This window comes from Mizuhopecten yessoensis, unplaced genomic scaffold (assembly GCF_002113885.1).
Source record: "Mizuhopecten yessoensis strain PY_sf001 unplaced genomic scaffold, ASM211388v2 scaffold3453, whole genome shotgun sequence".
In the NCBI taxonomy this organism is placed as follows: Eukaryota; Metazoa; Mollusca; class Bivalvia; order Pectinida; family Pectinidae; genus Mizuhopecten; species Mizuhopecten yessoensis.
Window position 1 is genome coordinate 78,570 of NW_018405052.1, and position 15,734 is coordinate 94,303.

The 15,734-nt window shown below is 37.6% G+C and overlaps 1 protein-coding gene across 1 annotated transcript in view; it reads left to right on the forward strand.

Moving 5' to 3' along the window:
• The window catches only part of LOC110447500, a 114,877-nt gene that overhangs the window by 76,260 nt on the left and 22,883 nt on the right, over positions 1-15,734 (forward strand). The window contains exons 35-43 of the mRNA XM_021493236.1: positions 110-277; positions 755-928; positions 2,375-2,530; positions 4,969-5,121; positions 6,964-7,137; positions 11,072-11,236; positions 12,906-13,070; positions 13,343-13,531; positions 14,560-14,718. Coding sequence (XP_021348911.1) covers positions 110-277; positions 755-928; positions 2,375-2,530; positions 4,969-5,121; positions 6,964-7,137; positions 11,072-11,236; positions 12,906-13,070; positions 13,343-13,531; positions 14,560-14,718 — 1,503 coding nt within the window. The remainder of the gene's footprint in view (positions 1-109; positions 278-754; positions 929-2,374; positions 2,531-4,968; positions 5,122-6,963; positions 7,138-11,071; positions 11,237-12,905; positions 13,071-13,342; positions 13,532-14,559; positions 14,719-15,734) is intronic.

Here is a 15,734-nt window from a genome sequence, read left to right on the forward strand (position 1 = left end):
GTTTCACAGGCGTAATTTTAACATACTGTGGTATTCTTATCCATAAACATATTTATGACTTCAAAAGCATTTATCAAAAGTAATTACTTAATATTTATTTTATTTTCAGATATGTGTTCAGCTGGAGAGGTTCTTAACTCTGCTGGCAATTGTGAACGATGTCCCAAAGGCAGCTACCAACCCATTACCTATCCAAACTCAGCTGTGACATGTACTAAATGTCCTTCAAACAAAGCCACAATGGACGATGGACAGACCTCAGAGGACAGTTGTGTCCGTAAGTAAAAACCTAAAAAGCTGTTACTATCAGTAACAAACATCACAGACGAATAGATTCTCTTACCCTGGACAGGTGTATCAACACTTTTCCCAGTGTTAGATATACTTGTCTCACCCTAGGGTTGAGACGGGAGGAATTCCCTGTTAATAACAATTGTATGACATAACATCAACGTTAACATAACATTATGTATATGATGCACAATGGGTGAACAGGGTCTGAGAAAAAGAATCATTCACTCCTTTGAGGTGAGATTAGAAATCTCAACCCTCAGGGGGAAAGATTCTTTAGTTGCCAAACACAATCTCTCACCCCCTTGGGGATAGGGGAATCTCAACCCAAGAGGGGATTCTTTGTTTGTTTGTCCTTTCAGGTGTGTGTAGTGCAGGCCAGCAGAATTAAATATGTTGTTTGTCCTTTCAGGTGTGTGTATAGTGCAGGCCAGCAGAATAAGTATGTTATTTGTCCTTTCAGGTGTGTGTAGTGCTGGCCAGCAGTACAACAATGTGTCTGACCAGTGTGAACCATGTGACAAAGGTACCTGGAACAATGCTAACGAGACAATGAAATTCCAGCAGTGTGCTTCCTGTCCTGTTAACTACACTACAACTGGTGGAAGCAGTACTGATTTAAGTAACTGTACTGTATGTAAGTATTCATTTTCCTTTACTGTTTTTCATGGCTGTTTTGAGGGACCGCGATGGCCAAGTGGTTAAGGCACCTAGATATCTACGATCACTTGCCCTCCACCAGTAGGTTACAGGTTTGAGGCCTTCATAGGGTAGTCACCAAGTACTGACTGCAGGTTGATTGGTTTTCTCAGGGTAGCTCCGTCTTTCTTCCACTAACAAAACCTGGCATGTCCTTCAATGACCATGGCTGTTAATAGGAAGTAAAATACAAACAACAAACAGATCATGGCTGTTTTGATAATTTCTCACATTTAAGTTAACCAATCAATTCATTTACACAAGATTTGTACTGGTATTTACCAACGCCTCTAATAACTAGCTGTTCTTTAAATGAATAAACAAAAAAATTACCTTGCTAGGCTATTTTGAAGAATTTAGTTTAAGAAAAAAAAAGTTGAATTCTAAATGTGTGGTTTGAAACATAACTATGCTGGAATTGTTTTTATAATCGGCACAATTGTATATTAAACACATAAATAATCAAATTGAAATTTAAAAAATAATTCATTAACAGCAATCTTGGTGAAAGAGGGTCACAGATGTACATCCTATGTTAAGCTTTATGATGAAGACTTTGAAAGTTACACCTCCTCTTCTAATCTGATACCCAAAGTACTGCCTCACCTCCTCTTCTAATCTGATACCCAAAGAACCGCCTCACCTCCTCTGCTAGTCTGATACCCAAAGTACTGACTCACCTCCTCTGCTAATCTGATACCCAAAGTACTGCCTCACCTCCTCTTCTAATCTGATACCCAAAGTACCGCCTCACCTCCTCTGCTAGTCTGATACCCAAAGTACTGCCTCACCTCCTCTGCTAATCTGATACCCAAAGTACTGCCTCACCTCCTCTGCTAATCTGATACCCAAGTACTGCCTCACCTCCTCTGCTAATTTGATACCCAAAGTACTGCCTCACCTCCTCTGCTAATCTGATACCCAAAGTACCGCCTCACCTCCTCTGCTAATCTGATACCCAAAGTACTGCCTCACACGTTCATTTTAAATTGATAGTGGTTGATAAGTACATGTAACAAACATGTAGATGCTGAGAACAGTTGAATGAAATTGCAATTGGCAGAATGATGTTTTCACTTGGCACAAAGGCAACACACTGGACTGAAAACTGAAGCCTTAATTTGGGTATCTAGAAAATGAAGTTTAACATATTGCTGAAAATAATTTAAAATGATTTGACCCGACTTTTATCCATTTTGTTAGCGATGTCTGCAGCAATTGAAGTAAGTAGACATTGTGAAATTTAACGAATATTAATCACACTTCTTTAAGATACAAACTCATCAGAACTATAAAATCAAACATAATCATTTGTATTTTTTTAAATTTTTTTTTTGGAAATGCTATTTTGCTTGTTGACTGATTTGATTGTATTGTTTTGTAGTGGATTGTGATCCAGGCTCTTACATATCTGGAGATAACTGTTTGCTTTGTCCTCTGGGAACATACCAGCCCGACCGCTATCAAGCTAGTTGTAAAGATTGTGGCTCCAACCAGAACACATCCGAAACTGGTAGAACTATGGAGTCGGACTGTCAAAGTAAGTCCTTAACATCCAACATATTGCAAGTGTTACATTTACCTCTCGTGTGTCAAATTATTTTAAGCTTACCTGGCCCGAAGGTCCAATGTGAGGTTATGCCGTACTGCGTCATCTGTCTGTCCGTCCGTCCGTCAAATGTTTCTTTTGAACAACTTCTTCTGAAGAACTGGGGGACCTAGGGTCACGACATTTGACCAGTAGGTACCTGGGATGGAGTGCTATAAGCTTTCCTCGTTAAAATGACCTTGACCTAGTTTCAAGGTCACAGGGGTCAGATATGTTAAAAACTTTTAACAACAACATCCTAAGAACTATTTTGACTAGAGTCATGATACTTGGGTATGTTATGTAGACCAGCAGTGCAAATCTTTTTCTTTATTACAGTAATGAGGTCAAAGGTCAACTTTAAGTGCTAGCTGGAGTCAAAGGTCAACATGGGTTGAAAGCTTTAAAATTCAAATTTCAAATTTCAAACAACAAGATCTTAAGAACCATTTAAGAGATGTTTAAAATGTCTTGTGTTCTAGTTACCAAATTTGGTCTGAGGTTACCTATATGTCAAAAATTTCATGTAACAAAAGAAACAGGTGAGCAATACAAGCCCTCTGCGCCTCTTGTTTTGTACATGCTTTTTTAAGACATTTACTCCATACCCCTTTTCAGCCAATCACCAACAGATGGTGGACTTCACAAATAATGTTTCATCTGTAGTTTATCTATAAAAAAATCTTGTTGTCTCTATTTCTCAGAAGTACTTGACAATTTTTTGTCTCAAATTTTGTACACGTTACCCTTGCATCCTAGTTGTGCAACAAATCAGTAACAATTGTTCGTGGATTTGAAGATCAATATAGCCGACAGGTTACCATCTTAGATTTCAGTGTCAAAATTTGTTATCACTATTTCACAGAAAGTATTGGACCATTCTTTCTCTTAGATTGTACTATAGTTTATCCTTAGGTCCTTGATGAAGGACAAGTCATTGCCCATCAGGGATTTTGTAACATCTCAGGACATTGATATTCTGACAATAACAGAAACCTGGTTAGGTTTTTGATTCTGTGGGTCTGATATAACATGTGACAGAAGCTTCACACACCCATGGCCAAACACTAGATGTTGTCATTACAGGGGAAAATAGCTTGGTCATTCATGAAACAATTTTAGTGAGGGATCCATGTCTAAGTGATGTTGTAAGGGGAACCAATCTGGTGATCATCTTGCTGTCCAAGCAACACTAAATTGTAGCAAGGAAGGAGATCAGCTTCCAGAAATTCAGTGAAATTTCCATACCAGATTTCGTCAATGACAAAATATCTAGTTGTCTGCAGAGGGTCCAGAACACTGCAGCACATCTGGTTACTCGTACTCGAAAGAGAGAGCTCATCACACCTGTATTATATTCATTGCACTGATTACCGGCAGGTCGTAGTACAAAATTTTGGTGTACACATACAAGGTACTGAATTGAATAGCTTCTCAGTGTTTACAAGAGCTTGTTCCAGCCCCATGGTAACTGTGATCGGAGACAGAATCCTTGTTATGTGTCCCAAAATCTTGTGCTGTGACCTATGGAAACCGGTGCTTTGGAAGGGTTTCAGCCACATTGTGGAAAAGCCTACCATCTGCTAAGTCAGACACTCTGGCTAACTTCAAGGAGGATAGAAAGATCTGGCTAACTTCAAGGAGGATAGAAAGATCTGGCTAACTTCAAGGAGGTTCGAAAGATATGGCTAACTTCAAGGAGGATAGAAAGATCTGGCCTCAAGACCCTATATATATATGTATATGCATTATAGTATAATATGGGGCAAAGAAGTAATTCCAACAGTGTGGACAAGTTTAGGTTGTCAAATTTTCGGAGCGATCCGCTCCTTTTTCAAGACACATATGTATTATATACTACTATATGTATTACAGTATAATACATATACAATATAGTTATAGTATATTTATATGCATATGGAGATAAATATTTTGTTACCTAATGTTTCATGCTGATTACTACTTGTTTTCATCTACTACTGTATATTTATAACTATCACAGTAGGAATGCTATAATTCATGTGTCGTAAAGCGCCTGAGAGTAATATTGCAAATTATACTAAGGGTGCTATATAAATGTTGTATATTATTACTATCTATTTATGACGATTGACTTCAATAGGACTTTTTTTATGTTTTAGACCGAGAGGTATCAAAGTGACCTATTAATATGCCTAAAAGTCATTATTAAAAAATTCTGTCTGATATTCTAGATTGTAATTCCTTTCTTGTGAACTGCTCTTGTCAGAATCTAATGTGTCACAATACCTGATACATTTTGCAATTTCCCCTCAGTTACCAGGAACTGTTGTGTACCCGAGTGACACCTGTATACCTACGTTACCATGACTACTGACAGGGTATCTTACAGCCTCATATTCTTGTTTCAGTTTGGTGTGGTCCTGGACTGGCTGGTTCGACTACGTGTCAGAAATGTCCACTTGATACAATAAAACCACAAGCTGGTCTTTCCAACTGTGTATCCTGTGAGGAAAGCTTTGCAAACTTTACTTCCAACGAAAATAGAATATCATGTGACGTTTGTAAGTATATCAAAAATTTAATGCAAAGGCTCAGCAGGGCATGTGTTTATAAATGATATCTTCAAAACTAGTACGTAGATTTCAGCCAAATTGTAATGGTATCATGCTTATCTCATGGAGGATCAAAAATTTTACAAGGTAAAAGGCTGACCTTTTTCTAGGCAGAGAGATCAAATTGGCTGATTTGCTTAACATAACATTTATTTCTGAATTGTTAGACAGAATTTTAGTAAAATACATACTGCAGGGGGCTATTTGGTCCTCCCGAACTGCAAGAAAGGTTTTAACCCAATTATAGTGGAAGCATTCCTAGCCCATTGGAATAAAAAGTTATAGTATAAAGCAACCTGCCCTCCAAAGGCTATCTGTCAAACTACTGGGAATATATAGTATAAAGCAACCTGCCCTCCCAAAGGCTATCTGTCAAACTACTGGGAAGATATAGTATAAAGCAACCTGCCCTCCCAAAGGCCATCTGTCAAACTACTGGGCAGATATAGTATAAAGCAACTTGCCCTCCCAAAGGCCATCTCTCAAACTACTTGACAGATATAGTATAAAGCAACCTGCCCTCCCAAAGGCCATCTCTCAAACTACTGGACAGATATAGTATAAAGCAACCTGCCCTCCCAAAGGCTATCTGTCAAACTACTGGGCAGATATAGTATAAAGCAACCTGCCCTCCCAGAGGCCATCTCTCAAACTACTGGGCAGATATACAATAAAGCAACCTGCCCTTCCAGAGGCTATCTGTCAAACTACTGGGCAGATATATGATAAAGCAACTTGCCCTCCCAAAGGCCATCTCTCAAACTACTGGACAGATATAGTATAAAGCAACCTGCCCTCCCAGAGGCCATCTCTCAAACTACTGGGCAGATATAGTATAAAGCAACCTGTCTTCCCAGAGGCTATCTGTCAAACTACTGGGCAGATATACAATAAAGCAATCTGCCCTTCCAGAGGCCATCTGTAACACTACTGGGCATATATACAATAAAGCAACCTGCCCTCCCAAAGGCGATCTCTCAAACTACTGGGCAGTTATAGTATAAAGCAACCTTCCCGCCCAGAGGCTATCTGTCAAACTACTGGGCAGATATACAATAAAGCAACCTGCCCTCCCAGAGGCCATCTCTCAAACTACTGGTCAGATTTGAACTTAATTTCCAAACTAACCTTGATCCTCTTTTTGGATGTCATAAGCTATTATGTTATTCAGGTTAACTATGCAGTTATGCTGAAAATACATGTAAATTGAAAATAGCATGTTGCTTGTGGATGGGTAATGAATAACTTATCACATGAAAAAGTCCTATGGTGTTACATATCACATGACCTTGTACTGCCCTCAAAATGTTCACTAGACTGATGTAGACGGTGGTTACCTTGTCTGTCTTTCATCTGATAGATAACGTCATTTGTTATTGAATCACATGAGCATAAAATATAAAGAAAAGAAAAATCAGGGACAAGATCCTTTAATTATCAAGGTGTGCGATACTGGCCCTCTGGGCCTCTTGTTTTCAAAATCAAATGGGTAGCATTGATGTGACCCTGACATATTTCTAGTTTACTGTTGAAAATGTAACTTGAAACAGTACCTCAGGCTAGTATTGGATTGGATAATAGAAAATTTGAGGGAACTGACCAGTCACATCAAGGTTCCATCTTACAATAATATTGTTTCAACAAAAATCTTGTTTGTTATTATGAAGAATTGTGATGCTTTTTCATTTTTGTGTTCATACATGATCAATTTAAAAACTGTATCCAGTCCAGGTACCTTGATGTTGCCTATACCTCATTCATTTCATCAAATTGAGTCCCTTGTTATTTCAGTGTTCTGTGATAAGGGCTTTCAGTACAATGGGACTTCTTCACCTGCCAGATGTGACCCCTGTAAACAAGGGGAATACAAAGAAGCACGAGGAAGAGCAACACTCTGTGTTACCTGTCCCCCTGGCTTTACCACAAGTGGTGAAGCCTCCACAGACAAGAGTAACTGTGACCAGCGTGAGTACTGTAGCTATACACACATAAGGCATCATTTAATAGAACACTTCCCATTAAATCACCAACATAGGCCTGTATTTGATGTACAAATTATGTAACACTTATCTTATCATTTTATTTGGTTACAGTTCAATCTTTCTACTTGAAAATCTTGTATATACTTAATTGTTGTTCATGGTATATTTAGGCTGTGAAAAACAGAACCTGTCATCACTGACCATTAGCTAAACTCTGAATATCAGAACCTGTCATCACTGACCATTAGTTAGATTGAATAACAGAACCTGTCATCACTGACCATTAGTTAGACTGAATAACAGAGCCTGTCATCACTGACCAATAATTAGAATGAATAACAGAACCTGTCATCACTGACCATTAGTTAGTATAAATAACAGAACCTGTCATCACTGACCATTAGTTAGACTGTGAATAACACAACATGTCATCACTGACCATTAGTTAGACTGAATAATGGAACCTGTCATCACTGACCAATAGTAAGACTGAATAACAGAACCTGTCATCACTGACCATTAGTTAAACTGAATAACAGAACCTGTCATCACTGACCATTAGTTAGACTGAATAACAGAACCTGTCATCACTGCCAATTAGTTAGACTGTGAATAACACAACATGTCATCACTGACCATTATTAGTTAGACTGTGAATAACAGAACATGTCATCACTGACCATTAGTTAGACTGAATAACAGAACCTGTCATCACTGACAATTAGTTAGACTGTGAATAACAGAACCTGTCATCACTGACCATTAGTTAGACCGTGAATAACACAACATGTCATCATTGACCATTAGTTAGACCGTGAATAACAGAACCTGTCATCACTGACCATTAGATAGACTGAATAACAGAACCTGTCATCACTGACCATTAGTTAGACTGAATAACAGAACATATCATCACTGACCATTAGTTAGACCGTGAGTAACAGAACCTGTCATCAGTGACCATTAGTTAGACTGTGAATAACACAACATGTCATCACTGACAATTAGTTAGACTGAATAACAGAACCTGTCATCACTGTCCATTAGTTAGACTGTGAATAACACAACCTGTCATCACTGACCAATAGTTAGACTGTGAATAACAGAACCTGTCATCACTGACTATTAGTTAGACTGTGAATAACAGAACATGTCACTACTGACCATTAGTTAGACTGAATAACACAACATGTCATCACTGACAAATAGTTAGACTGTGAATAATATAACCTGTCATCAATGACCATTAGTAAGACTGTGACTAACATAACATGTCATCACTGACCATTAGTTAGACTGTGAATAACAGAACATGTCACTACTGACCATTAGTTAGACTGTGAATAACAGAACCTGTCATTACTGACTATAAGTTAGACTGTGAATAATAGAACCTGTCATCAATGACCATTAGTTAGACTGTGAATAGCAGAACCTGTCATCAATGACCATTAGTAAGACTGTGAATAACATAACATGTCATCACTGACCATTAGTTAGACTGTGAATAACATAACCTGTCATCACTGACCATTAGTTAGCACTGACCATTAGTTAGACTGAATAACAGAACATGTCAGACTGTGAATAACATAACCTGTCATCACTGACCATTAGTTAGACTGAATAACACAACCTGTCATCACTGACCATTAGTAAGACTGTGAATAACACAACATGTCATCACTGACCATTAGTTAGACTGAATAACAGAACATGTCATCACTGACCATTAGTTAGATTGAATAACAGAACCTGTCATCACTGTCCATTAGTTAGACTGTGAATAACACAACCTGTCATCACTGACCATTAGTTAGACTGTCAATAACATAATCTGTCATCACTGACCATTAGTTAGACTGAATAACACAACCTCTCATCACTGACCATTAGTAAGACTGTGAATAACACAACATGTCATCACTCACCATTAGTTAGACTGTGAATAAAACAACATGTCATCACTGACCATTAGTTAGACTGGGAATAATACAACAGAACATGTCATCACTGTCCATTAGTTAGACTGAATAACACAATCTCTCATCACTGACCATTAGTAAGACTGTTAATAACACAACATGTCATCACTGTCCATTAGTTAGACTGTGAATAACAGAACATGTCATCACTGACCATTAGTTAGACTGTGAATAATACAACAGAACATGTCATCACTGACCATTAGTTAGACTGTAAATAATACAACATGTCATCACTGACCATTAGTTAGACTGGGAATAACATAACATGTCATCACTGTCCATTAGTTAGACTGTAAATAATGGTCAGTGATGTCATGTTCTGTTCTTCACAGTCTAACTAAAGGTCAGTGATGACATTTTCTGTTATTCAGTCAAACTAATGGTCAGTGTTGACATGTTCTGTTATCCACAGTCTAACTAATAATGGTCAGTGATGTCATGTTCTGTTCTTCACAGTCTAACTATTGGTCAGAATCTAACTAATGGTCACTGCTAGGATTGGAGGTGGTAAATATTTTTGGTTACCCACTAGTGGGTACCCAAAAATATTTACCACCTCCAATCCTAGCAGTGACCATTAGTTAGAGTGAATAACACAACCTGCCATCACTGACCATTAGGTAGACCGTGAATAACAGAACCTGTCATCCCTGACCATTAGTTAAATTGAATAACAGAACATGTAATCACTGACCATTAGGTAGACCGTGAATAACACAACCTGCCATCACTGACCATTAGTAAGCCTTTGAATAACACAACATGTAATCACTGACCATTAGTTATACTGTGAATAACAGAAACTGTCATTACTGACTATAAGTTAGACTGTGAATGACACAACATGTCATCGCTGACCATTAGTTAGCCTCAATAACAGAACACGTCATCACTGACCATTAGTTAGACTGAATAACACAACCTGTCATCACTGACCATTAGTAAGACTTTGAATAACACAACATGTCATCACTGACCATTAGTTAGACCGTGAATAACAGAACCTGTCATCACTGACCATTAGTTAGACTATGAATAACACAACCTGTCATCAATGACCATTAGTTAGACCGTGAATAACAGAACCAAACACACGAATCTGTGGACAGTATATGTCTTTAAGAAGTGAATGTCATCAGATTGTAGCTGGGGTAAAGCCATTGTTATTTTTGTAAATTTTGCTGTAAAAATGAATATTTAGTTGAGACTTGATCTGTCTTTTATTTTTTTGAAAACATTAAACACACTTGAAAAATTGCTTCAGTTTTGATATGTGGAAAGGTTTAAGAAAGATAATTGTCATCTATATACCACTTTATAACATGGTAAATTCATTAGCATGGGTTGTCAATATGAGAATACTCAAGAAGAAGTTAAGAATGACTTGATTAGAACTTGAAAACAGATTTTCCAATTTGGAAACATATTTTCTCAAAAAAGATTGTCTGCTTTCCCCCAGTGATGCCCTGAACTGGAAATAGTGCCAACACAAAGGTTTACTGCGTAAGAAAATAGTCCTTCATTAACAAATCAATACAATGTTACGAACAAAATTTTGTGGGGATAACAACACTATTTTAAGTGATGATAAGATTGTAAAATGACGTACTCTTCCATGCAAATCTTCTATTTGTTTATATTTGTCAATGTTCATGGTATTCTTCAGTGCAAACCATCTATTTGTTTACGTTTGTCACACACCGAGGACTTGAGATCGATGATCATTGAGTCTAGAGGTCATTTAGAAAATATGATTTTAAGTCTACCTTTTTTAAGGTAGTAGAATATGGATGATAAACACTCGAGATGTTATCCATGTGCGAGCAATGAGAAAATTGTTCTCATGACAAACACTGAAAATGCTGTTTGATAATCTATAATTACTTACATACTGATTTTGAATGTGTCTCTTTTTCATACATATTTCAGTCCATTGTGTGAAAGGAGAGTACTACGATTCAACAAACCAGTCCTGTCAGCAATGTCCCATTGGCTCCTACAAGGACACCGTTGGGAATACTAACTGTACGACGTGTGGCACAGGTTTTACCACGGCAATTACCGGAGCCACTTCCGGAGACGTATGTACTGTTGGTAAGTTGTAATTTTCCATTTCTCATATTAGTTCTATAGAGGTTCCCATGCAAGTGATGGTAGGGTATCATGTGTATCTAACTCGAGTTAGTTAATCTTCAAATTGTATAAAGGCACGAGGTTTACCGAGTGTCTTTTACAAGTTGAAAATTAGCTAACTTGAGTTAGATAAACATGATAATCAACCATCACGAGTTTGGGGTCCTTTTTCTCCATATGTTTCCCTTGAAAATACACTATGTTGGCTTCCGATGGGGGAGAAACAATTGCCGTGAATCATGATGTCAAATATTGAGCAATGAAATCACATCCAGGGTGTTACCCACTAGTGGGTAACCAAAAATATTTACCAACTCCAATCCTAGCAGGTTTATCCAATGAATCGGGAGTGAGGAAACCTATAGTGATTGTGGGAGAAATAAAATTACGTACATGCAATTACCAGTATTAAAACACCATAGAAATTAACATAAAAAGTGGGCTACAAACACTAATACCTACAATGTTAGCATCAATGATATTAAGGTCATAGGTTGTTAAAATGCAAGTCAGCCATGTAAATCAATACAGTTTCAATAGGTATGCCAGTGTAGCATGGTTTGTGTATTAACATGTTTCATTAAAAATAGAGGCATAGGCAGTTATGTGAAAAATTGCCAGTATGGTATTTATAACGAACAACTACAAAGTAAGGCAGGTTTTATATGTCAGTCAAAACCTGGTAAATATTTATGTTTAATATTACCTTGAGCCTAGGTTGGTCAGGTACAGTATGTTTCTCCGTTCACTGCATTCCAGGAACAGTTCTTGACTTCACTGCATAAAACATTACAAATGGTGTTTCTTCTCCTTACATTTCCATGTTTTCATATATTAAGATACACTAATGCATCAGAAGGATTTTAAGTTTTGCCAGATTGGCGTGGGATGGGCATAGATTTCCCCCTTGTTGTCTCTTGTGCTTTACATTACTACATGTACAAAGTATTGTTTGATCTTGAGTTAAAGAAGATATTTTCTAACATCATAACACTACCTACGACAATGAAGATATTACTGCATCAATAACTTTATTTATATCTGTAAAGAATATCTGTGGCTTTAAATGAAGTGACTAGAAAGTGCTATTTTGATTGACCAATTCTAAAAGTGATATTTCCACACTATGACAAATAATGCTTTTGATATTTGTCACATTGTGAAAGAGATCAGTTTTCTAAAGTTGATAGAATTTGATATCTCACTTACGAATAAGTAATTAAATTTGCGCTGAGTGTGTTTGATTTCGAGACAATCCATTACTATGGGGCATCGTTCTATCAATGTATTAAGTTATGACATTTTTGCAAAGTTGTGTGTCGACTCAAGCTATACTATACGAAAACATTTCTATGCTACTAGTGTCTGTTAGACAAGCTGGGCTATCTGTTGATATAGGGTGACCAATCTGTCTCATGGTTTGATAACCATGTACATAGCTGTGTCTGTAGCTTCACAACGTTATCGAGGTCTACAGTGAATTTGCCTTAATTTTATCGGTTTGATAAAACTTGGGAAATACTAAAATCAATAGATGATGCTGATTAGAAATATTCAACAGAAGGTTTCTAGAGGTACAACATACAAGGTAACATATATATTCTAAAATCCTCTGTTTATTTGATTGTAGTTGTATGTCCAGCTGGACAGAAGAGGATTGCAATTACTAATAGTTGTGAGGTCTGTCCCATTGGCCAGTACCAACCAAATCAAGGAGAGAGTAACTGTATTCCTTGTTCCCCTGGGACATACACCACCCGGACCACTGGCACAGATTTACAGTCTGACTGTGTGGGTAGGTAATGGCAAGCTACAGGATAAGGTCAATTAAGGAGTTTACCAGTCTATTAGTTCACTTGGCACAAAAAGCTGTGAAAATGCAAAATGAGTAAAGATTAAAATATAGCCATAAGTGGTATTTCCCTTTATAAGTTAAAGTATTATATTTACCCCTTCCACAGTAGGCAATAGGTGATTTGAAGGAACTTAAGTTCACTATTGCAATGAATTAGAATTTGTTCTATCCATGATCTATTTTTGTAATTATTTTATTTATTTGTAATCTAGACAACTGCAGCCCTGGCTATGAGTATAACACAACTAGCAGAGTGTGTGTTGCCTGTGGCCTGGGAACCTATAAGTCTCAGGTTGGAAATTGGAAAGCTGACCAAACGACAGTCATAAACTGTACATCTTGTCCACCCTTGAAAACTACAACATCCGCAGCATCAACTTCCTCTACTGCCTGTTCCTTAGGTATGTATACAGGACAGGTCTGTAGAGGACGAAAGTGGGCAGTGGGTGTGTCCAAGTTAAGTCAATAAATAAGATAAGATCACTTACACTACACAGGACAAGTCTGTAGGACATGACAGAGGCCAGTGTGTGTGTGTGTCCAAGTTAAGTCAATAAATAAGATCAATACATTACGCAGGACAGGTCTGTAGGGGATGACAGAGGCCAGTGGGTGTTTCCAAGTAAAGTCAATAAATAAGATCAATACATTACACAGGACAGGTCTGTAGAGGACGAAAGAGGGCAGAAGGTGTGTCCAAGTAAAGTCAATAAATAAGATAAATATGTTATTCAGGACAGGTCTATAGAAGATGACAGAGGGCAGTGGGCTTGTCCAAATCATGTCAATAAATAAGATCAATACATTACACAGGACAGGATTGTAGGGGATGACAGAGGCCAGTGGGTGTGTCCAAGTTAAGTCAATAAATAAGATCAATACATTACACAGGACAGGTCTGTAGAGGACGAAAGAGGGCAGTGGGTGTGTCCAAGTAAAGTCAATAAATAAGATCAATATGTTATTCAGGACAGGTCTATAGAAGATGACAGAGGGCAGTGGGCTTGTCCAAATCATGTCAATAAATAAGATCAATACATTACGCAGGACAGGATTGTAGGGGATGACAGAGGCCAGTGGGTGTGTCCAAGTTAAGTCAATAAATAAGATCAATATGTTATTCAGGACAGGTCTATAGGAGTTGACAGAGGGCAGTGGGCTTGTCCAAATCAAGTCAATAAATAAGATTAATATGTTAGTCAGGACAAGTCTAAAGATGCCATTGTTCACATGAAATTACATACTGATGGGGAAAAGAAATGCAGAAAAATGCATTATATTGTCATTAGGTAGAACTTAAATAATAAAACTCTGTCAGACGACTTTCTTGGTCAGTGTACACTTCACCCAGTGTGTAAAGTCACTCAACCGTGTGGTGTACTGTTCCTCATGGAGGAATTTTAAAATACTTCTCAATGATCTCGTTCAGATTTATGTGATGTTGGAACATACCAGAAGGATGGTGCATGCGTCAGCTGTGAAAAAGCTAAATACCAGGATGAAAAGGGTCAAACCGAATGTAAATCATGTGGCGCCGGAAAAACAACCAAGGTCTTCTCAGGGGCTACATCCATTGTCGACTGTATTCGTAAGTATATAACAGTGAATGTCAAACACAATATGAGATATTTTTGTATGAAATGGTGGGGCTCCACAGGGACACCTAGGTATGTATTTTAACCATTCAATGATCACTTATTACCTGTGGGATATCTGACGAAGCAAGCTATTTGGTAGTGTTATTACAAAATACTACGCTCAAACTTCTATGAATCAAAGTTTAAAGATTTGAATTTCTCAATGTGTCCAACTTACAGCAAAGTCCTGATTTTTTCCCTTATATTAATTACACTTTAAATATTTTATTTATGAATAATAAATCGCAGTCATTTTAACACCCTTCACGGACATGTTTTGGTATCCAGTGAAAAGTAGCGACCAAGATTACACAAAATACATTCACTGTAAGTATTTTTCAATCGTAAACATATTATTTACATCGTTCGGGCGGGCGAACGAACGATGTCAGCTCGATATCTCAAGTAATTGTTAACGGATTAACTTCAAACTTCACCACAAGGTTAATTTCCATGAAAGCTCGGACGAGTTCGATAACCGCCATTATCCGACCATAATTTGTGTATTTATATACAACTAAACACGCAAGAACAGTTTAACCTGTTTATTACTACAGTTATAATACATACAAGCTACAAGTTTGGCGTATCAGGGGCTACTCACTCTATACCAAAACGATTAAACTTACTAATAGGATATTTAAAATTTAAAGAATCTGGACTCTGAGGTGTCCCAGAGTAGCTAGTTACATGATCGAGCAAGACTCCAAAGATACAGAGAAGCAACTAGACCCTGGACGATTCCAGAGAAGCTACTAGACTCTGCGAGCGACCCTGGAGAAGCTGCATGAGAAATGGAATATTCAACGACTACGGCTAGACCCTCAACGATATGAGAGAAGCTGAATATGTTAGCTAGACCCTCAACGATATGAGAGAAGCTGAAACATACTGTCGTAAAATACTACATGTATAATATTATTATAAGATTGGGGGTAGAATTCCCCAAGAATTAAATGCCAAAATT